This window comes from Dendronephthya gigantea, unplaced genomic scaffold, assembly GCF_004324835.1.
Source record: "Dendronephthya gigantea isolate DGI-Jeju-01 unplaced genomic scaffold, DenGig_1.0 000005F, whole genome shotgun sequence".
Classification (NCBI taxonomy): domain Eukaryota; kingdom Metazoa; phylum Cnidaria; class Anthozoa; order Malacalcyonacea; family Nephtheidae; genus Dendronephthya; species Dendronephthya gigantea.
Genome location: NW_021163015.1, coordinates 3,942,262 through 3,963,884, shown reverse-complemented (window position 1 = coordinate 3,963,884; position 21,623 = coordinate 3,942,262). Strand labels below are relative to the sequence as shown.

The 21,623-nt window shown below is 37.1% G+C and overlaps 4 protein-coding genes across 5 annotated transcripts; 1 reads left to right on the top strand and 3 right to left on the bottom strand.

Moving 5' to 3' along the window:
* Positions 1-206: 206 nt before the first annotated feature.
* On the bottom strand, positions 207-5,902 carry LOC114515920 (MMS19 nucleotide excision repair protein homolog). The gene is made up of 15 exons (XM_028535238.1): positions 5,865-5,902; positions 5,677-5,777; positions 5,427-5,594; positions 5,293-5,358; positions 4,277-4,399; positions 4,077-4,186; positions 3,929-3,985; positions 3,720-3,833; positions 2,182-2,254; positions 1,937-2,019; positions 1,668-1,835; positions 1,538-1,597; positions 1,298-1,398; positions 619-1,212; positions 207-298 (listed from the first exon to the last, which is right to left on the bottom strand). The coding sequence occupies exons 1-14, from the start codon at positions 5,882-5,884 to the stop codon at positions 1,185-1,187; spliced, it is 1,272 nt and encodes a 423-aa protein (XP_028391039.1). The 5' UTR covers positions 5,885-5,902; the 3' UTR covers positions 207-298; positions 619-1,184.
* A 158-nt stretch (positions 5,903-6,060) lies between these two features.
* LOC114515919 (MMS19 nucleotide excision repair protein homolog) lies at positions 6,061-9,949 on the bottom strand. The gene is made up of 18 exons (XM_028535237.1): positions 9,831-9,949; positions 9,686-9,734; positions 9,332-9,435; positions 9,174-9,259; positions 8,942-9,086; positions 8,793-8,854; positions 8,650-8,713; positions 8,500-8,561; positions 8,317-8,403; positions 8,151-8,225; positions 7,964-8,041; positions 7,857-7,886; positions 6,866-6,922; positions 6,730-6,778; positions 6,558-6,641; positions 6,403-6,473; positions 6,254-6,326; positions 6,061-6,119 (listed from the first exon to the last, which is right to left on the bottom strand). The coding sequence occupies exons 1-18, from the start codon at positions 9,946-9,948 to the stop codon at positions 6,061-6,063; spliced, it is 1,353 nt and encodes a 450-aa protein (XP_028391038.1). The 5' UTR covers position 9,949.
* An 84-nt stretch (positions 9,950-10,033) lies between these two features.
* Positions 10,034-12,064, bottom strand: LOC114516373 (polycomb group RING finger protein 1-like). Its single transcript, XM_028535829.1, has 10 exons — positions 11,975-12,064; positions 11,774-11,873; positions 11,531-11,627; positions 11,377-11,432; positions 11,230-11,298; positions 11,023-11,131; positions 10,923-10,947; positions 10,751-10,849; positions 10,562-10,642; positions 10,034-10,479 (listed from the first exon to the last, which is right to left on the bottom strand). The coding sequence occupies exons 1-10, from the start codon at positions 11,978-11,980 to the stop codon at positions 10,360-10,362; spliced, it is 762 nt and encodes a 253-aa protein (XP_028391630.1). The 5' UTR covers positions 11,981-12,064; the 3' UTR covers positions 10,034-10,359.
* A 150-nt stretch (positions 12,065-12,214) lies between these two features.
* Positions 12,215-21,444, top strand: LOC114516370 (leucine-rich repeat serine/threonine-protein kinase 2-like). Of its 2 annotated transcripts, XM_028535823.1 has the most exons (16): positions 12,215-12,302; positions 12,645-12,859; positions 12,949-13,229; positions 13,405-13,756; positions 13,932-14,621; positions 14,805-15,468; positions 15,566-17,478; positions 17,547-17,751; positions 17,892-18,126; positions 18,235-18,421; positions 18,495-18,790; positions 18,858-19,079; positions 19,324-19,518; positions 19,611-19,865; positions 20,082-20,318; positions 20,425-21,444. In XM_028535823.1, exons 2-16 carry the CDS (start codon positions 12,652-12,654, stop codon positions 21,400-21,402), a joined length of 6,918 nt encoding a protein of 2,305 aa, XP_028391624.1. In that variant the 5' UTR covers positions 12,215-12,302; positions 12,645-12,651; the 3' UTR covers positions 21,403-21,444. The 2 variants fall into 2 exon arrangements, with proteins under 2 accessions (XP_028391624.1, XP_028391625.1); XM_028535824.1 differs by lacking the exon at positions 12,215-12,302 and having other exon boundaries at positions 12,570-12,859.
* Positions 21,445-21,623: the final 179 nt, after the last annotated feature.

Sequence of the window (21,623 nt, the reverse complement as noted above, 5' to 3'; positions counted from 1 at the left end):
AGACAGCCAAGGGGAGGTTCCACTGGTACCAAGTTTATCTTATTATAAACTATATCCTATAAATTTAGGAAGAAAATAACAGTTTTTCTCATGTTTATTGCATGTAAGCAAGAAAATGAAGTGAATGAGAAAGCTGGTAATTTTTCTTCAAAAACGAAACTTACAAAAAAGTCTCCAAAATCCTGGGCCAAACGTGCTTTGAATACATAACTAACTTTCTTTGGTTGAATGACATGAAAATAGATCAAATCATTGCTTTCAAACATCATCACATCAGGAACAGAGTATACATTTTGTCCTGAAATTAATACACGTATCAGCTAACATTGCAAGTGATAAGGCAGAATTACGGTTTAACACCTGCATGAATTGATGCAACAACAGCTGGCTTGTCAGGCCCAGTAGGCATGAACGCCTGATGAGATTAACGTTGTTAAACAAGACTATTACTAGTAAACTAAACTAATATCCATATGCTACTTAGCTTTTAATATTCACGGTGAAACTGCTAATTATAAAAGACAACTTAAGTGGAGAACAACTATGAGGTGTTTCGGAAATGCATCCGTGATGCAGCAAAGAATTAAAATACTTTAAAAAGCAATATCAGACACTTACCAATTAGATTTGTCACCTCTCCAAGAAAAATCACAAAATAAAAAAATAGAAATCTTTCAAATTTGTACATATTTACTATGATTTCTATTTGCATTTTAACTTACGTCGCTGTGTTTACAATGATGATTACTTTATTTATTTCCTGGGTACGTCACGCGGGACGCACACGCAAATACACGAAATAATTGAGTGATACAGTAATCGTCTGTGTGTATGGGTAACGTTCCCTAAATTAAGTAAGGTTTAAATCACAACACATCAAGCCAAGATAGTTCAGAGGTCAATGTTACAGATCAGCAAGTTCATCTACCAATACGAACGTTGATTTGTACCTTTTAAAATCAAGCCATAAAGCAGTTCAGCTGTCCTCTCGTCGAGACGAGAAACAAGGGAGTGTGTTAGTTTAAAACCATGACTATAATTCACCATATGAATTGCCCCTGTTTGGTTAAAGGTTTTAGGTTTAAACCACGCACAAGTGGTGGTTTGAGGTGATTCCTTTCCAGCGTATCCTACGTCTTATTGCCTGCCTTACAAGTTACATCTTCTCACCGCCTTGCAGGACACTATTCTGCAGCCAAGCCAAGCAGGAACCTGGAAAATTTTAAAACAAACTAAATCAGACATCATCATATCAGAGTAATCGTGATGATTCCAGGCTAACAAGTAATTCAATTACCATTCATTTCGGCAGAGAACAGCTTCCTTTCTCACCAGTCTTTTATGATCATCTAAGCACATTGCTAAGGCTTTTATCACTTTCTTTTTATAAGGGTAAACCTGTTGTTAAAAAGAAATACTTTCTTCAAATACTTTCTTTACCCTGGACAAAAAATACAGCTTGCACTTGTTTGAACAAGTCTGAGGCTGAAGAAGATTCCCTGGTCTAGCCTATAGTTAATACTTAGTAATAACTTACTTCATGATGAGGTAAAACAGACACAACTCCGAGACATTTCAGAGACATACATCGTATTTTCTGGAGAAAAATATAACAAACATTAGAGAGAAAGAAAAAAATGATAATATCTGTTCTGAGATATTCTCACCAGAGACGTCGCATTCTGTGCCAGGTGTATGTACCTGGGTACGAGTGACGTAACATATTGCGAGATAATCTTGGGCACGTCATGAGTTAACGAGTAGAATGTCTCTAAAGTTGAGAGTTGAAGATTTGATTCTTCGCAGGATAATGACTGAACAAGCAGTGGCAGCAACTATAAAATATTAAGAAAATTATGAACATAATCGTCTTAGTTAAATAAAGTAGAGCAGTATAGAGCATAAAATGAGAAATTGTGGACAAAGTTTAACCTACTGTTGGTATTTCACTAAGAAGAACTTGTTTGGGCAGCCAATGTAAGATATGTGAAAGTGCACAGAGATAAAGATGCTTTGTTTCTAGAATAAAATATCCACACAAACTATCAAGGCGTACTGAGAACTGTTGCCGAGTGAGACTGGCTAAAGTGGCTTGAGCCCAAACTGGCAACGTTCTAGGACAGGTTCTGAGTGGAACGTTGAATATATATCTACGAAATGAAATAATTTTTGATAACAAACCGTTTGAACTGGAGTGAAAGAGTTTCGTCAGCATTGGCGAGACTTGGATAAACACTCGTTGTTTGTACATGAGCTAAATAATGAGAGACATGCTTGATATTAAATTCCTTAACATAATATTACCACACAACACACCGCAAAGCTTTCTAACACAACGCATCACTTTCAAACACAACGCATCACATTCAAACACAACGCATCACTTTCAAACAAAACGCATCACTTTCAAACAAACGCATCACTTTCAAACAAAACGCATCACTTTCAAACACAACGCATCACTTTCAAACAAAACGCATCACTTTCAAACAAAACGCATCACTTTCAAACAAAACGCATCACTTTCAAACAAACGCATCACTTTCAAACACAACGCATCACTTTCAAACAAACGCATCACTTTCAAACAAACGCATCACTTTCAAACAAAACGCATCACTTTCAAACAAAACGCATCACTTTCAAACAACGCATCACTTTCAAACAAACGCATCACTTTCAAACACAACGCATCACTTTCAAACAAAACGCATCACTTTCAAACGAAACGCATCACTTTCAAACAAAACGCATCACTTTCAAACAAAACGCATCACTTTCAAACAAAACGCATCACTTTCAAACAAACGCATCACTTTCAAAAAACGCATCATTTCAAACACAACGCATCACTTTCAAACAAACGCATCACTTTCAAACAAAACGCATCACTTTCAAACAAACGCATCACTTTCAAACAAAACGCATCACTTTCAAACAACGCATCACTTTCAAACAAAACGCATCACTTTCAAACAAACGCATCACTTTCAAACAAACGCATCACTTTCAACAAAACGCATCACTTTCAAACAACGCATCACTTTCAAACAAACGCATCACTTTCAAACAAACGCATCACTTTCAAACAAACGCATCACTTTCAAACAAACGCATCATTTCAAACAAAACGCATCACTTTCAAACAACGCATCACTTTCAAACAAACGCATCACTTTCAAACAAAACGCATCACTTTCAAACACAACGCATCACTTTCAAACAAAACGCATCACTTTCAAACAAACGCATCACTTTCAAACGAAACGCATCACTTTCAAACAAAACGCATCACTTTCAAACAAAACGCATCACTTTCAAACAAAACGCATCACTTTCAAACACAACGCATCACTTTCAAACAAAACGCATCACTTTCAAACAAAACGCATCACTTTCAAACAAAACGCATCACTTTCAAACAAACGCATCAATTTCAAACAAAACGCATCACTTTCAAAAAACGCATCACTTTCAAACGAAACGCATCACTTTCAAACAAAACGCATCACTTTCAAACAAAACGCATCACTTTCACAAACGTATCACTTTCAAACAAACGCATCACTTTCAAAACGCATCAATTTCAAACACGCATCACTTTCAAACAAAACGCATCACTTTCAAACAAAACGCATCACTTTCAAACAAAACGTATCACTTTCAAACAAACGCATCACTTTCAAACGAAACGCATCACTTTTAAACACAATACCAACCTTAATATTCGCACTATATGAATTGTTCATAACATCTTCAGGGGTGGACATGATAATATAAAAACCATCAGCGGCACATTGGTTTATAGCTGGGTCACAAAATAAACCTAACAACTAATACAACATATAATTTCTTTATACAATAATTGTCACTGAAGATTAATTTATATTTTTTAGTATTCAAAACAGAGGGTTATTTTACACCGCACCTTCTCAAGTAGTTTCAATCCAAGATTGTGGCCTCGTATCAACACAGCTTTTGTTACCTACGAATCAGCACAGATAATATATTACAGCTTGAAACTGTCCTATGAAGTTAAAGAAAGATACGTGTGTGTTTCCCATGAAAACTCTCACCCATATTAAGACAATTGTCGCGCGCCATTTCCGGTCCTCATCAGTAACTTGTTGCAACAATGGATCCAACTTTTCAAGACATTTTTTTATCTCCTCTTCGACTTTAACATCTTTATTTATAGCCATAAAACAATCGAAAATACAACTTAACCACTTTCATCTTTATGATCGGTAAGTATTGAGACGTACACAAGACCTACCATCAGGTATTCTGTTGATAAGACCAGCTAAACATTTCGATGATTCAATATTTGTTTCCTGTGAGTGGACTCTGTACTTAGGAAAACAAACGAGAACCAGCTGTCTAAACGAGGTATAACAGCCTAAAAAACAGTGATTAAACGACATTTACTACAATATTTTATATTTCTTCGGTCAACCAATGGAGTTGTAAGTTACCGTTTTTGAAATGTTACAGAGTGTTGCTGTAATTAACATAACCAGCCGTGTCTGTTGCCATGGTGATGAGGCCTGGAAAAAGCGAGAAGATTATGAAGTGTGAGAGTGACTCGAAATAGATATCGAAAAAAAAACTAGCGAATAAAGAAATTTCATTAAACAGGCAACTTTTTCTTACATTCAATACGTCAAAATCTTGTCCATTTGATAAGGCGGAACAATTGGCTCGTTCAAGTTTTCTATCCAGAAAAATTTCCCCGATTGTTGAGACAATCGAATCAGAGGAGCTGTATAAAAAAATACAAATGATGATGGTTTGAGACATCGCACAAAATGTTGGTTAAGTGCGTAAGAAATTGCCTTAAATTCCACAGATTGAGTATCAACTGAAACACCTTGTCCTTAGAATTCCTAGAACTTACGTAATTTCAGGTAATTTAGCGGAAATACTTCTGAGAATTTTTGAAACCCTTCAGGATCCGATGTAAAACGAATTCTTGCTCTGGACAAAGATAAGCGTATAGCATACTATCAATGCCGTATAGGTATTGCATGGGTACAAATGTATCAAAACGATATCAAACTCACTGTCCAGTGAATTGGCGACTGCAGTTTTAAAACACGTAGAATATAACGTCTTTATATAATCCATATGTTTAAAGCTAAGGCCGCCTAAATATAAATTTATAAATTTCATACCAAATACACACATAATACAGTACACTAACACATTACCATAACATACACCCAATAAACCATCCCACACTATACCATACCTACAGCACCATGCCATATGTATGGACCATCCATATCCTACCTTCAAATATATTCTGCAAAACAATCCACACAAACATATCCCTCTCTCGATTTGTATTACTAATATCTAAAAAATAATTTATCATATTTTAACAAATTAACACAGACGTTCAAGACTCCCAGCAAAAAACATACTTTGACAAAGCATCATGAGGTTCTCAACCAAACATGGTACAATATATTCCACATTCTCCTGTGAGGTACACAAGGTGGCTAACGTGGTAACTAGGTACTCGTGGTTAATATGATGACGTTCAGGGGTATTGCTAGATTCTTTTTCTGTTTCCATTAAATTTGAATCATCTATAAGAAAGTACCGTAATGAGACCGTTATCTTTAACATAGTAACTCACTAATAATAATGAACCTCGTCAATCAATTTTACCGTTATTCGTTAGTTTTTCACTCAATTGTGCTACCACCCGTGAGCGAACAAGAACGGGAAACTGGGACGAGAGATAGGCCAAAGCAAGTTTTGCCTCATGTCTAAAAAATAGCATGCATGTCACACGTGATGTGCACGTGGGTCTGTTAGAAAAAATGAAGAATTTCTTCGAGACAAAATTCGCTTACCTGACTATCTTTTTTATCATCTAAATGATCAAACCAAGTGATCTAGGAATGATCACCTTAATAAACCGATTTAAAAAGTGGTCATTTGCGGGAATATGTAACAGTAAGCCTACGCGTTTGATTAATTTCTCTTGTTCAACAGAAGTGTAGCGACCATGGCAACCAACCAGCCCCGCGTTCTATGAAGGATTATGGTTCACAGAGCATGAAAGGCCAGAAGAGATTCCTTGTAATTCTCCAAAATTCTCGCAGAATCTTAACGCAAAGCAGAGATATTTTCACCGTTCTACAAATACTAGTTTCACGAGATTTCCATACACGCTAATTTAACAAGTTTTGACCCTAACAAACTATTTTAAGATCAGAAGAAGGCTGTGTAAAAAGGTTACCTCTGCCTTGGAAATCCTTTGCAACCTGGAGAAAGCCAAGCAAAGCGTCCAAGATTGCTTTTTGATTGTTTATCTGAGAGTTAATAAAAAATTGCAAGGTTTATAATAGAAGTTAATAGCTAGTACTGGAAGTATAAGTTATAACAAACCTGCTTTTCACATTCAAACTGTTTTAGGAGAATTGGAAAGACTTTATCAGTAATTTCAGCACATGACATATCTGTAAAACACCAGAGTATATCACACCAGATTTCTGGAACAATTACCTAATCAAACATTCCATGAAATAAATTTTTTAACATACCAGAAGCCATTGAAACATTTTGCAATAAACTGGCTGATGTTCTCATCAGCTTATGATCAGGTTGCAGTAAATGACTTTTGCAATCTAATAAAAATAACGATCACAATGACTGATGGGATGCATGTTGGAGGAAACACAATTATTAGAAAAGATTAAACAATAAGACACAAACCATTAAGGAGAGTTGTTAGAATTTCCTTCAAAGCTCCATTTTGATTTTGCTGAATGCAACAAAGAGAAAATAGTAATGATGAATTTTCATGAAGAATAAGTCAAAAATCTTAATTGGTTAGATTCAAAAAGAGAACCTCTTCTGCGGTAGACAAATTTCTGACAACACTTTTGATTGCTTCAATACAGGCCATCTAAAAAAATATGGCAACAAATGCTCAATCAAAATACCCTAATGATACTAAGTATATATAGAGTTAAAGGAGTTCCGAAAAATGAAAGCATAATAATAATTTCATTCTGTATATTTCCGGCGAATTCGACCATGGTCGTATCATGGTCGTATTGGGCGTAAAATGACGAATACGACCATGGTCGTATCACGGTCGTATTGGCCGTAAAATGACGAATACGACCATGGTCGTATTGGCCGTAAAATGACGAATACGACCATGGTCGTATCATGGTCGTATTGGCCATTTTCCGGCGAATACGACCATGGTCGTATTTGCCATTTTTCGGCGAATTCGACCATAGTCGTATTTGCCATTTTCCAGCGAATATGACCATGGTCGTATTTGCCATTTTTCTGGCGAATATGACCATGGTCGTATTTGCCATTTTCCGGCGAATATGACCATGGTCGTATTTGCCATTTTCCGGCGAATACGACCATGGTCGTATTTGCCATTTTCCGGCGAATACGACCATGGTCGTATTTGCCATTTTTCGGCGAATATGACCACGGTCGTATTTGCCATTTTCCGGCGAATTCGACCATGGTCGTATTTGCCATTTTCCGGCGATGTCGACCATAGTCGTATTTGCCATTTTCTGGCGAACTCGACCATGGTCGTATTTGCCATTTTCCGGCGAACTCGACCATGGTCGTATTTGCCATTTTCTGGCGAACTCGACCATGGTTGAATACGCCATTTTCTTGTAAACGTAAACTAGTCTGCTGAAGATGAATCGATCTTGATTCGAAATATACAGAATAAAATTTGTATTATGATTTCATTTTTCGGAATTACTTTAATTCTATATGTGCTAAAACTATCAGCTGGTAAAGGATACTAAGTACAGTATATTTCACTAATTTACTCAATCTTAATTACCACTTGGTACCTCAATTGAGTGGTCAGAAGATGCGAAGATCTGAAATGAAAATGGAATATTTTGTTCAATAAATCAAGTTAGAGAAAAAAATGAAGCAATTATGAAATTCAGTTGACCTCTTTTTTGATGTGATCCCACAATGTATTACTGTATTCAAATATGAATCTTGAGTCATAAGCATTTGCACATGTTGCCTAGAAACAAAATATAATACTCTATACTTTCCTTTAACTGCAGTTCAACTGTTCAATGCATATATCTGTAACACAATTGGGTATCTAGAATAGTTTAGAGAAAACTCACAAGAGTCAACAAGGCATCTCTTTTAGCATAAATAACATCTGAGGATAATTTTTCAACCAAAAGTGGAAGACAAAACTAGACAGGAAATAATGACACTTCAGGTCTTTTGTCAAGCTATTTGTGTGTGTACAAATATGTGTTATCAATTAAACTATTTATTACTTACTGGTGCAAATACTGATGTAGAAGCAAGACAATTACGGAGAGCTAAGATAAGTTGCTCTCGTGAGATTGCACTTGGATCATTTGGTGGCTGAAAGAAGGAAGTACACCATTGATCAAATTACAATTGTTCTAATACAAATGGTGCAGTTGATATAGTAGTTTTAATAAATGGTTTAAAACTTACAGGCGTAAAATCAATTGGAAAATAGCAAGAGGTAACTTCAAATAAATCTTCTGCAAAAAGAGCTAAAACACAGGTGGAGAATTTTACGATTGAGAGTTAACGTTAAGAGAAATAAATAATGATAGTTTTTTTGCATAAAGAGACTCTTACTGATTGGGAAGTTCTTTACAATGACTTGCACAAGATTAAAACAAAGCAGCAAATTTCTGGGGTCCTAAAATTGAAATATTACATAGGTTTACAAATATTTTGATGTGCTGAAGGTATGCACATGCATAGATCAACATAACAACCTTCTCTCCATCCATGCTCTGAATGAAACAAAAGACAAAATCTCCACCAAGTTTTTGGAGTTCTTAGAAGATGATAAAGATAAAAAAGAATAAAGAGAAGAGAAAAACATTTATATTTTAATCAAAATAATTATATCCGTGGTTCATACCAGCCATTTTTTTGTTCAATAGCACAGAAAACAAAGTGAAAACGTTGTGTCGGTCTGCTTGTAGTAGTGACTGAATACGGATTCCCGTCCCTATTTCTTTCACAATTTTAATTGTTAAATCTTCTGGTAATTCTTGATAACTGACCTGAAATTAAATATAATCACCTAGTATTATTGTAGTTTTCAACATTATTATTGCAGAATTGTAATTTCGAACAATGCAAAAACCCACCAACGCCAGTAGTCCGGACACAACATGTGGTATGATTGAGAAGTGATCTTTCATGCGAACACAGAAGAACTCAACCAAGACGGCGACTAGAAAACAAAAGATTAGAAGTCCATAAATCAATGCTTTCACTTCTAATGTGAAAGTCATATCAAAGTTACCTTCCTTTTCGTTCAGTTTAAAAGACAGCAACCTATGTAATATGAATTGTAATAATTCTGTTCCTTTACATCTTTCACCAGCATCAGGGTTTGTTAGATATGGTCTAAAATGAGACAATAAGTTATTTTGTATACAAGTCAAACGAAAATCTCAATGCATACACCCAGGGTGCTTCCAAGGTGCCATGCTTGTTGGCACACTGGGGTACCAATGCAACCATTGGAGTACCACTGCAGTGAGTCTGGGGTACGGAAAATTAATTAATTGCAAGTAAGAACTGCAGTTAGGTTTGATTTCTTTTACTGAGCATCTTCTTAAGCAATCCATTCAACAAAGAAGCAGCACATTTTTACCCCAACTTTTCCACAATATCAACCAGACTAAGATCATTTGCAATGATCGCTACAAAACCCAGATAAAACCACAAATTACTATTATTATCTAATAACATATATAATCGGCATTTTGTCTTACAAAAAGGCATTTACAGCTACTTACCTTTATTAATGTTGTTAATCTTTTGAGTTCGCTCATCTTCCAATTCAGCTTTCATATAATTTTCGATCAAACCAGCAGCTAAATCCTGCACCTCCATTCTGGTGGTTCCAGCTGCCATCTTGAATTTGACCAAATTTGCGAGATAATTTAAACGCGATAAATTTTTCGACATAATTATTCAACATAGTGTAAGAATATCACTTTTTATTGAGCTTTATTATAATGTAATACACCATTTCACTAACTTTATAAATAAACTGGTACATTTGATCCCACAGATGTTGAATATACCATATTCTGGCGTATAGGTCAAATATACCATACCTCGGCATTTCACCTGGTGGTCCATGATCATACCACTACAACAACTTATAATTATTGTAATTCAACCTAATCTTACATGTATCATTTACAATGAAAATCGTCGTCCAAAACTGCTCTTAGTTAGACTCGAACCATAGACAGAGCAAACAAAATGTGTCCTAGTTTAATTAGAAAAAATCTTGCTTTCTGGTATTGATCTAAACATTCACAACCAAGTATCTTCTGTCATAGGCTCTATACTTTCTTCTGCAGGAACTGTTTCTTCAATGGTTTGTGTGGCCAGGGTAGGTAAATGAATTTGATAGTGGAGACACATGGGCAATGCCTGCAGAGAGATAAAGGTGTAGAAAAAAATTACTCACAAAGAGTCCTGCTCAAAGCTGAATTGCTTTTTGTTTTTGTCTTACTTTTTGTCTCCAATTTGCAACAAAGATCTGTTTCAATGAACAGGCTGGATGAACAAGTTCATTTTCACAAAGGAAGTCAAGCTACAGAAATTAAGCAATACAAAATACAATTTGTAATGAACAAACAAAAGAAACAGACCAATATATACAGATGGCAAACTAGATGTCATTTGTAGCATTGCTTCTTACCTGCGTATCTTGGGGCAGATTCATTTTTCTTTGGAGAATTTTTGCAAGATGTAAAATTAATACCCGATGTGAACAGCGCAGATATTTCCGTGATAAAACCTGGGCGAGCAAGTGATTAAGTAAAGCTTGTATAAAAATAATAAAATTTGAGCATTAAAAGACTTAAACATACTAGTTTGTCATCATGTTCATATGATCTGGAAATAAAGAACAATATTTTGTCAAATATTTGTACACTGAAATGTTTACTTTTGACACTAAAAAATGCTCACTCATATGGTTTCAAGCACAGTGAAATCAACTCATCATCTCTGAAATTATTTAAGTACTCTGTGACATCATTTCTTATTGGGGAATGACTTCCATCATCACTTTCACAATCTAAAAGAAAATAATACCAACTCATAAACACCTTACTGGACTTGAAATGAATTGAAATTAAATTAATTTAATTGAAGTAATATCAAACAAAGATAAACCTTCTGTCTCTTTCTTTGGTACAGACATTCCTCTTTCTTCATAAAATGCATGCTCCTTGGCTTCCTCATCTGTGAAAATAGAAAAGATCTTCCATACAACATGGTAAACTCTATTGAAGACTAAATAGCAAACACCTTGAGGATTACCTTCAAACAAGTTAGGAACAATTTTAAAAACAATATCTTGCATTGTCCTGTCCAAACTAAAACGTAACATAGATAAAGATGTTTGTTTTTCATGGTCAGGGCTGTCTGACAAGAACTTGCCAAAGATATGACAAGTGGCAATAGACTATCTTACCTTACATTAAGTAAAGGTTGAGTTTCATGAACTTTTAAGTTGCATGTGGGACAATATTTACTTAGTTGAAGATACTTGACAATGCATCTTCTACAAACTATCAGAGAGAACATGGTACATGTCATTTAATAAAGTAAAATTTCATTAACTCCATTTCATGGGGTAAAATACTCTAGGAGACATTATCCAATTGTTAACAGGAACTCCAACTTCTGTTAAATGGAAAAAAATGTAAAAACTTACATGTATGAAGGCACTCAGTAATTGTTGTTGCATCAATAAAATATCCTGCACAAAGACTGCATACAATATGTGGGTTGATCTCTCGAATTTTAACAACTTTCTAGAAGAAAGTTTATTAACTATTTAACATAACCGTTTCCTTTTTCATATATTCTTGACTCAATACATATTAAAACGCAAAGAAATGCTACGTAGACTTACATCCATTTAGATATATTCTGCAACCTTCAAGAATTTTGTTAGTGATTACATTTTACATTGAGATAAAACCACGATTGCCGCAAATATTTGAAACACTACAAGTTGAATTTCCCACCATGTTGAATAAATTACAGCGTAATTTGATCCAAAATCACGGAAGTGAATCAAAGTTATTGTAGCCATTTACATTGTATTTCATTTAAATTTCTCCATCCTTTGGGACGATCTAAACCATTATACTTTCTCAACGACTATCCAGCACGAATGGAATGCAAATTTCTCGCAAAATCCTGCCATAGAAAACGGAAACTTATACTTTGATTTTGCGGTGAGGATATGAAAATAATATAGAAATATTTGTATAATATATAAAAAAGTATAGGAATGTATGTTGCGCATTGATTATAAACTCATAAACTTTGAATTAATTTTACATCCACGTTGAATGTTTGTGCATTGCACTTCATATTTGATTCACATGTCTACCAACTACCATAATTATAAAAAATATTCTACATATTGCATCGTTAACCATGAACTATTATATAACCATTCATCACCATTAAGCTGTGTTGGTAAAAAATTATAACAATTGTGAAATTATTGTGCTAGTAGTTCTAAACTGATGACTAAGCTATCAATCTGCTTTTCATCATTGAATATTTGATAGAGTGACAATGAGTGAAATTATCCATGAAGAACCACCAGGAACATTTGAAGACTGTGAAATCTCGTATTCAAGCAATGAAATGTGTGATCTGGGATTGAAGTTCCTGGTTGAGTTGAGAAACAATAGAACAACGGAAAGTGTGCAAATTAATGCATTAGAAGCATTATGTCAGATCACAAATGACATTCTACACAATGCAAATGTAAAAGAAGAAGGTAATGGCAATGAGAACGATAATTTTTTGATTGATTAACTGGTGGTATGTAATAGAATAATTGCAACTTATGAGAATTTTTATTTTCAGAAAAACATTTTAGCAAGATGTTATGGCTTGAAGATATAAACACAGCAATGGAAACCTTTCCAGAATCTTCATCTATACAAGAAACTGCATGTCGATGTTTGGCAGCGATATTACAAGAACGTCCTTCTTTGTGTCAATATATTGGTACCGAGAGAGAACAGCTACCCCTTGCAAGCAATATTTGTTCAGCAATGGCCAGGCATTCAAATGAATCAGCTGTTTTCAAGAGTGTTTGTGGCATCATCTTAATGATCCTGTCGCATGAGCCATGTTTGCAAAAGGTGGAAAATGTTTAATTCTATTGTGGTAAATTATTTATAGTTATAGAGTTACCTCCCTAATAGCACTCTTCCATCTTGGAAGTTGGAAGATGCCCTACTTTGCTGGGACCACCAGATTTGTACCACCTGATTTGAACTGTCGTTTACTTCAACTATATATGATATGTTTAAATAGGAATTTGCTAAACTGGATGGGCCAATTTTGTCAAAGCTCTTAACCTCACAGGAAACCACAGAGATTGTTAAAGCTTTTCAAGTCCTGGTGTACATATCACATGATAATTCCAATTTTAAAGCAAAGCTCTTGAAAGAGGACATTCTGTCACATATCTGTCACATTTTTGAAGTATTCTGTGGGGATTGTGAAGTGTTAAAACAAGCAGTTATCTTGCTAGGAACATTGGCAGATGACTATCCATTGGCAACTTATCAGTGCATTGTTGACGAAATTCACCTTACATTATTGCATTTTTTGAAAGAGTTTAGAAAGTGCTTATCACTTCTTGAGGTGACAATTGAAACACTAGGTGAGTCTTTTTTGCCTACAGTGTTAGCAAAGATTAAAAAATGAAACACAAGAAAACCACAGGAGTATTGATATCTGTCTATCATAGTCTGCTATCCTTGCTGATTTTGATGATTATTTGATTTTAAGTTCAATTGCTTGATGGCGAATGTAGTTGAATATATTTTAATTTTTAGGTGTGTTTTCTAAAACAGAGGGTATTGCAGATATCTTACTAACATGTGGATGTGTTAATCTGATATGTAACTTATTGAGAAGCAATAGAAAAGTCCCAGAATTTCAAACAATAGGACTTGCCGCTCTGAAAAGGTTGATAAAATCATCTGAAGATGTTGTTACAAAACTCATGCCTGAGATCAAGAGAGTTATGCAAGCTCATCCAGACTCTAGTGACATTCAGGTACAATGTTGTGAGATGATATTTCATCTGGTCAAAGAAAACCACGAACTATCCATGCAGTTAGTAAAGGGTCCTCTGCATCAACTATTATTTGAAATTCTCGCGAAGTTTGAAGACGATTCGGTGTTAAATATGGCTGCAGATTGCATCTACGTCTTGGCCTGTGAACATAATTTAAAGAATGTGATGTTATTAGAAATGTGTGCTGCTGGTAACACAACGGCAGTTAATCTTCTTATTCAACTATCAGCTGACGTGAATTACGTTGAAGAAGGCGATACCCCTTTGAGCGTCGCCTGCAAATCCAACAACTTAGATGTAGTTCAATTATTGTTAACGAAAGGAGTAACGGACATGCACCATTCGTTAACGTTGTGTTTAGAGGATAAAAAACGTCACAGGTTGGCAGGATTTATTCTGAAACGTATGGGTCATGATGAAGACGCTGGTTCCATATCATTAACAGGTTAGAACGAATAAAACTGGTCAGACTTTTTCAATCTCTTACCTAGACCAAGGTTTTCTGAAGAGTTAAGCCTTTATGCATTTAGTCAACGGATCTGTCTCCTGCATCTGATCGTTAACAGACAACCAGGTCCGTTTTCTTTCACATTAGACGAATCATTTGTTCATTTTCGTTTTTTACCAGGTTTGAAACTTGGCACTCTGAGAAAAGATTGGTTGGCACCTGCGTTGATAGGAAGTGAAACTTACTCATTCCATATTGCGTCAACACAGTGGTTGAGTTTAATACGAAAGTCTCGACATCGTCTGAGTGTCAGCACAATCGGTAGCGCAGATATCGATGAGGATATTTTGACGGAACTTAGTACCACAGACGTGAGTGTACAAGAAGATATGACGTCAGAAGGGGAAAGTCCCAGAGTGACCAGAAGCAATGTTAGCTGTAATCACGAGGACGCTTCACTGGAAAGCGACGATTTTTTCCTTGACTACGATATCCCTATCCATAAGCAATCCAGAAGACAGTCGCGCAATCGTTTATCTTTGGGTCACAGTGTCAGTGAGTCACGGATGATCACAGTCGCTGAATGCAGTCGTCTGGTTCTACCACAATCTAGAGAAAATTTGAATGAAGCATTTTTGGAGAAAACCATTATGATGTCATCCCATTCTCGTAACAGATGTTTCAGCGATTCTTCTAGCTTCTTGGATAAGGTTGAAAATCGTCAATTTCATGGATCTACACCTCCCAGAGACAAGAAACGGCAACTCCCTCGGCCAAAATCGAGCAGCATGATTGAAATTGACCACAATGTTTCTGCACTTCATGCAGGAAAAAACATGGTGAGGTGAGTACCAGTTACAGTCCATTGGTGAGTAACTGAACGAAGATGATTTTGTTATAGCAGGTCATATTAAACATTGTAATATTTCTGATTTTTCTAGATGTCTAGACTTGTCCAGAAACGAGATTTCAAATGTTGATATTTTAGCAGAACAGCCAAGCACAATTTCGTTTCATCTTTCGCGTCTTGAAAACCTGGATCTTAGTCACAACAAGTTAGCTTTACTACCGTTTGGTCTGAGTCAGAACATGCAACAGTTAAGAAAACTTGTTTTAAGCCACAATGATCTCACAAATCTTCCAAGTTGTGTTTTCACCTGTAGCGAAGTGCTAGAGTGGGTTGATCTTTCTCATAACAACATTAAGAACGTCGAGACGCCGGGAAATCATGTCACGAGCTTCGTCCAGCATCTTGATCTTTCGTACAACTCAATTGAAGATCTTCCCAAGTGTGTTTGCGAAGGATTTCCGTTTCTAACACATCTTGATTTGAGCCATAATCACATCAAGAATTTGCCAAGTGACGACGTGTTGGAAAGTGTTAAGGAAGGTGAATCATGGCTGAACGTCAAGCTTAGCAACCTAAAGACCCTTAATCTTTGTCATAATGAAATTGAAACTGTATCAGCTTCGTTTTTGTCTCGCCTAGTCAACTTGGAAACATTCAAAGCATCGCATAACGGTTTGAAAAGCCTACCAGATACCTCTGCACCGTTTTTGACAAAGTTGGGGGTTGTAAAGCTTTCTTACAACAATCTAGTGGAGAAAGATCCAATCTTTGTTTCAAAGTTTATTGTGTTTCTTCGCAATGTTCATACAGTTGATGTAAGTCGAAACAACCTTAAGTCAATCGCGTCGCCGTCAAATTGGACAAGTCAACGTTTGAGAGATCTAAATATTTCTGGCAATGACATTCGAAGTATCGACCTTAGTGAAGCTGGGACAAAATGGTCTTATCTGACACGACTGGATTTAAGTGATAATAATTTGAGAAAAATCCCTGCAGGTATTGGCGAGCTAAAGTCTCTAGGACAGCTAGATATCAGTGGAAACACTAGAATCAATATCCTACCAGAGGAAATGGGATATTTAAGTAAACTGTGGGAGTTTTTACACAAAGGAGTCAAACTCGATCTCAATTCTTCTCTCCTGCGCGGGAGAACTCGTGATTTGGTTGGTCATCTTCACGCCAGGCTCAAAAGATCTGCTTCAAACCCGCAAAGGAAAGTGGTTGTCTGTGGTCCTCCTGGAAGCGGGAAATCAACTGTTCTACGGCTGCTGGCCTCAAATAAGACTTTGAAGAAACCTTGTGTAAACGAAAGTCGAAAGTCAAAGGGAAAGAGTAGTGTTTTTGATTGCCTTAATGTCCAGAAATGGATCATCAACGATGTCAAAGGAGATTGTGATTGTTGTAAAAAGAAGCCTGTCTGTCTCGTCTTGCGAATTTGGGAATTTTCAGGAACCAATGCTAGTCCACACGTTCATCGTTGTTTCTTGAACGAAACAGATCTTCATATTGTCGTTTTTGATTCGAGTGGAAATGTTGAAGAAGTTGACAACGTGAAACCGTGGTTGGCCAATATCCATGACCAATGTCCTGGTTCAACAGTCATCCTAGTTGGTACTCATGCTGAAAAGATCTCGCTTAAGCGAAGAAAAACACACTTGGAGAATATCAGGAGCAGAATCCAGACGATTCGCAAACTTCCAGGAATTCCGGTGTTACGAGGAATGTTTTTCGTCGGGGGAAGTAAAAATTTCGACGTAGACGACTTGGCAAAACGATTGTTAAACCTTGCCATGGCTTGCAATACGAGAGGAAATCAAATTCACACTCACAAGATGCCGAAAAGCTTTATCATGTTGCAGAATGTAATCGAGAACAATGTAAGAAATGAAACGAACGATGGCGGCGTCATTCATCTTAACTCCATAAAAAAAATTGTGCAAGATTCCAAACTTGATATCAAAGATGACGAGTTACACGAAGCTGTTGTATGCTTACGTCAGTCTGGTAGGTTTACGAGATGATCTGTGTTTAAAATATTTACTTAATTCATCATCTTTCTTGTATTTTTTTAGGTCTTTTGGTGAATTACGCTAAACCTGCAGCAAAGTTGAACGAATTATTTTTCTTATCCCCTCCCAAATTAGCTGCATTGATTGCGAAAGTTGTGGCGTTCGTTGTAAACACTGTGAACTCGAAGGAACTGATTACTAGGGAGAAACTGTCTAACCTTATCGTTAGTGAGAATTTTTCTGAGTCACATGTACCGCAGATACTAAGGTAGGATACTTTGTTATTTATTGTTGTTATTTATTACTAGAGAGATCTTTACTTACCACATTCCCATCTGACAGCATCAGCAGATCCAGTAAGTTAATTAATGCCGAGTGTTTGTCAGGACTTATGTAATCTAATTTAAGGTTATTGGAAGATTTTGAACTAGCTTTACCAGTGAGCGCATGCAAGTATTTACTGACGTCAAACCTCGACCGCCCTCCACCCTCCGTCTTGGTGAACACAGACACAATGCCTCGTCGCAGGTATATCATGCCCTATGCCCCCGAGGGATTCTGGCGCCGTCTCGTCACACATTTATTGTTGTATCGCAAGGAAATGGCTCGAGGTCAACGACCGCTGATCAGAGAGATTGCGCAGGTACTCAAGATGAGTAGGATTCTTAATGATATTACTCCGAGTGCAAAATCTGAATTCCCAGATATCCCGAAGTGTCCACCTTTGCGAAAGATTGTCTTTGTTAACTAGGATTCAAGTATTCAATTTTGGTCTGGCGAATTCTGTTCATTTTGGTCATCAGAAGTCAACTTTACGGTGAAGATATCTGGAAATGTCTTGGATATTTTTGTCCCACAGAGTCGTCAAGGCCATGTTATTCTGGCGAACCTTGTCTACCATATTGACGCGTTGTTGCAAGAGTGGTACCCAGATCTTTGTAAGTAAACCTGAGGCTTTTCTGTGAGATCATAGTAAGAATAGAATACACCCTTTTAACTGAACAATTTTAGGTGGAATTGATCACCTTCACAGCCGACCAATAATACAGAAGACAGCATTGTGTACTTGTCGAGAACACGACTTTCCCCTGGAAGATTGTATTACGTCATTTATGAGGTGCACCGGGGGGGGACTGATACCGTTGAAACAGCTGGTCCCAGACTTATTGCTGGCCCATGTTGATCAGCGGTTCATCATTGACGAAACCGATTTGAATATTGAAGAGAATCGTGCTTCTGTGTTAGGAGAAGGAGGCTTTGGAATTGTATATCGAGCGAAATATAGACACAAGAACGTGGCTGTTAAGGTATAGTCTATGGTATGACATTTTATGGTTCGTTAGTTCATTTATTAAATAATAGATTATGTTGTAGGTTTTTCAAAAAAATATCGAATCAGATCCTCGCCTATTGTTGGAACAAGAGGTGATATTTCTGGCTAAGCTACGTCATCCAAGTGTGATAGATTTGGTTGGTGTGTGTTGTGGTTCCCGCTACATCATTGTTCTTGAACTAGCTCCACTTGGCTCACTTAATATGATCTTTCGTAGTGGTAAACCATTAAGTCGTGGTGTTCAACATTTGATTGCGATGCAGGTAAGGAAATCCCTTGAAAAAGGATACCGCTCTCATAAGGACACTTCTCCAATAAAGACACCTCTCTAATAAAGACACCTCTCTAATCAAGACACCTCTCTAATAAAGACACCTCTCTAATCAAGACACCTCTCTAATAAAGACACCCTCTAATAAAGACACCTCTCTAATAAAGACACCTCTCTAATAAAGACACCTCCGAAAGGACACCTCTCTCATAAACCTCTCTCCCTTTTCGTTTCAGGTTGCAGATGGGCTAAAATATCTACATCATCATACCATCGTGTATCGAGACCTCAAACCACACAATATTCTCATATTTTCTCTTGCTGCGGGCTCACTTATTAATGCTAAGATCTCTGACTTCGGAAGTTGTCGATATGCAACGCCATGTGGTTTTATTGCGCCTGAAGGAACGCCCGGCTATCGAGCCCCGGAGGTATTTGCCATAACCTTGCTTTGTTAACCCGGCATATTACTTCATGTTACTTAAAGCAATCCATTGATACGTTATGCGACTGATTTGTTAAGGTGGCTCGTGGTGACGTTGTTTACAACGAGAAGGCAGATATATTCTCGCTAGGAATGCTTCTGTATGAACTAGCAACAGAAGGAAAACAACCGTTTAGTGATCTGAAATTTCGTAGTGAATATGACGAGGCTGTTATCACTGGGAAAGCAATTGATCCAATTGTGGTAGCGGGTGCACCCCCCTGGCCAGATATGCAGGATCTGCTGGATAATATGCTGGTGTCTGAGCCTGATGAAAGACCAACTGCTGACCAGGTAAGACCTGAAATTGTTCTCCTCATTCAGTAAGTTTGCAAAAATATTCAATCAGGTTCTGAGTTTAAAAAGACTTGATCCTCCTACTTTGCTAAACCACATCAAGCTTCATCCTACTGCTAGTGATATTCAGCGTATATCACAGTCGATGTCATCAATATCTCGCTCAATAAAACTGGTGGCAACACTAAATTAAAACGCAGCAACTTGATTTAGGTTTATCAACGACTTAGTGACGCGGAGTTTATCTCATTGAAACAAGACATTGCTGTGTGTAAGGGACAAGCTGTCGAGTGTATGGCAACCCGATATTACCTTCATGAAGGCGTAAGGAAAATGGAGGTCTGGATCGGTAGTGGAGCTTTTGATTGGACAAATACGAAAAACAACAGTGACAAAGCAACGTATACGTCACAACTATCACGTGTTGACATGAGCTCATCAAAACCCAAGGTAATTGATCTTTCCCAGCAGAAGTGTAATTGCATAACAAGCTGTATTTTAGGGAATTATAATGAATACAGTCTAAAGAATTCAACTTTGTACTAATTTTGTTTAGGGTTGTAAAGGAACCATTTTGCAAGATGGTCGAATCATATGCCTGACCGTAGTTGGTGAAAACTTCATCCTCGTTGGAACACAAACTGGTCATATCTGGGTGTATGATGCTGCCAAAGAACGTTTCACACACGCCATGAGCAAACTCCCAGACGTTGTTGTTTGTTTGCTTCACGCATGCGTAGGAGGTGTTGATCGTGTGTTTGCAGGACTAGCAAATGGCCAACTAGCGATGTATAGCATTGAGGATCTCAGAAGCCCACCCAAAGGAACGAAAATCATAGATATTGGAGGCTCAGTTTGTTGTCGTGACGTTCCAATGTTGTGTTTTGCTTTGACCAAATACTCGAAGAAACTGCTCTGTGGTGTTGGACATAATATCGTTGTGTTTCAACTAGGGTTACCTGACATGCTCCCTGAATCCCACTGGAGCGTATCCACTGATGCTGATCCGCACAAAGGACTAGTGTCGAATATCATAGTTGATAAACATGGCATTTGGGTTTCCACGAAAGGAAGCACAAAAATTCAGTTGTGGAATATGAAGTCAAAGGAACGTCGCGCAGTTGTGAACTGTGATGATTTTCCGATTTCGGAGACAATCGAGAACTCTACCCGAGGCATGCGCGTTGTTAGTATGTTGATACAAAATGATATTCTTTGGGTGGGGACGGGGGGTGGACACATACTACTTATTGATACTAGATCCAGTTCCCTGCTCATGGCAATGAGCCGACATAAGACCGCTGTACGTTGTTTGTTGTCTGCTGAACTTCTTCAAAAAGACGGGAAACAAATCTCTGTCGTGTTATCTGGAGGACTGGGATTTGTCCCACGTTGGTCGTCTTCCCGTGAGTCTACAAGTCGCGACTTTGGCTATGTGCTCGTCTGGGAGTCTGGAATCCAAAAAGAGTCGGAACATCTTCATGAATATAATAAGCGGAGACAAGAATGGCATTTGAACCACAATACCTTTTGACATTCAAAATCTTATGTAATCAAGATTTAATGTAAGATTACAAATGCAAATAAAACTTTTTCTATGTGAAAAGAATCTTTGTTTGTGAGTCACGCTCACTGGTCACACCATAATAAACACCATAATAAACACCATGATAAGATAACAGTTGATGCTATTTTGCGTCACTTGCGTGACCAGAATGAGGAACACAAAGTCACGCAACATTTAGGTGGAGGACG

What these genes read in the sequence shown, in the direction of transcription:
- LOC114516370 (XM_028535823.1), top strand. Translation starts at nt 12,652, where the DNA reads ATGAGTGAAATTATCCATGAAGAACCACCAGGAACATTTGAAGACTGT. An exon ending in AACATTTGATTGCGATGCAG is followed by an intron (nt 19,080 to 19,323) that starts GTAAGGAAATCC and finishes TTTTCGTTTCAG; the next exon opens with GTTGCAGATGGGCTAAAATA. An exon ending in CCGGCTATCGAGCCCCGGAG is followed by an intron (nt 19,519 to 19,610) that starts GTATTTGCCATA and finishes TGATTTGTTAAG; the next exon opens with GTGGCTCGTGGTGACGTTGT.
- LOC114516373 (XM_028535829.1), bottom strand. An exon ending in TGTTCCTAACTTGTTTGAAG is followed by an intron (nt 11,299 to 11,376) that starts GTAATCCTCAAG and finishes CTATTTTCACAG; the next exon opens with ATGAGGAAGCCAAGGAGCAT. An exon ending in ACCAAAGAAAGAGACAGAAG is followed by an intron (nt 11,132 to 11,229) that starts GTTTATCTTTGT and finishes ATTTTCTTTTAG; the next exon opens with ATTGTGAAAGTGATGATGGA.
- LOC114515920 (XM_028535238.1), bottom strand. Translation starts at nt 5,884, where the DNA reads ATGATAAAAAAGATAGTCAG. An exon ending in ATGATAAAAAAGATAGTCAG is followed by an intron (nt 5,778 to 5,864) that starts GTAAGCGAATTT and finishes GCTATTTTTTAG; the next exon opens with ACATGAGGCAAAACTTGCTT. An exon ending in CTGTTTTACCTCATCATGAA is followed by an intron (nt 1,399 to 1,537) that starts GTAAGTTATTAC and finishes TTTTAACAACAG; the next exon opens with GTTTACCCTTATAAAAAGAA.
- LOC114515919 (XM_028535237.1), bottom strand. Translation starts at nt 9,948, where the DNA reads ATGGCAGCTGGAACCACCAGAATGGAGGTGCAGGATTTAGCTGCTGGT. An exon ending in TTCCAATTGATTTTACGCCT is followed by an intron (nt 8,404 to 8,499) that starts GTAAGTTTTAAA and finishes TCCTTCTTTCAG; the next exon opens with CCACCAAATGATCCAAGTGC. An exon ending in ATTTGTCTACCGCAGAAGAG is followed by an intron (nt 6,779 to 6,865) that starts GTTCTCTTTTTG and finishes TGTTGCATTCAG; the next exon opens with CAAAATCAAAATGGAGCTTT.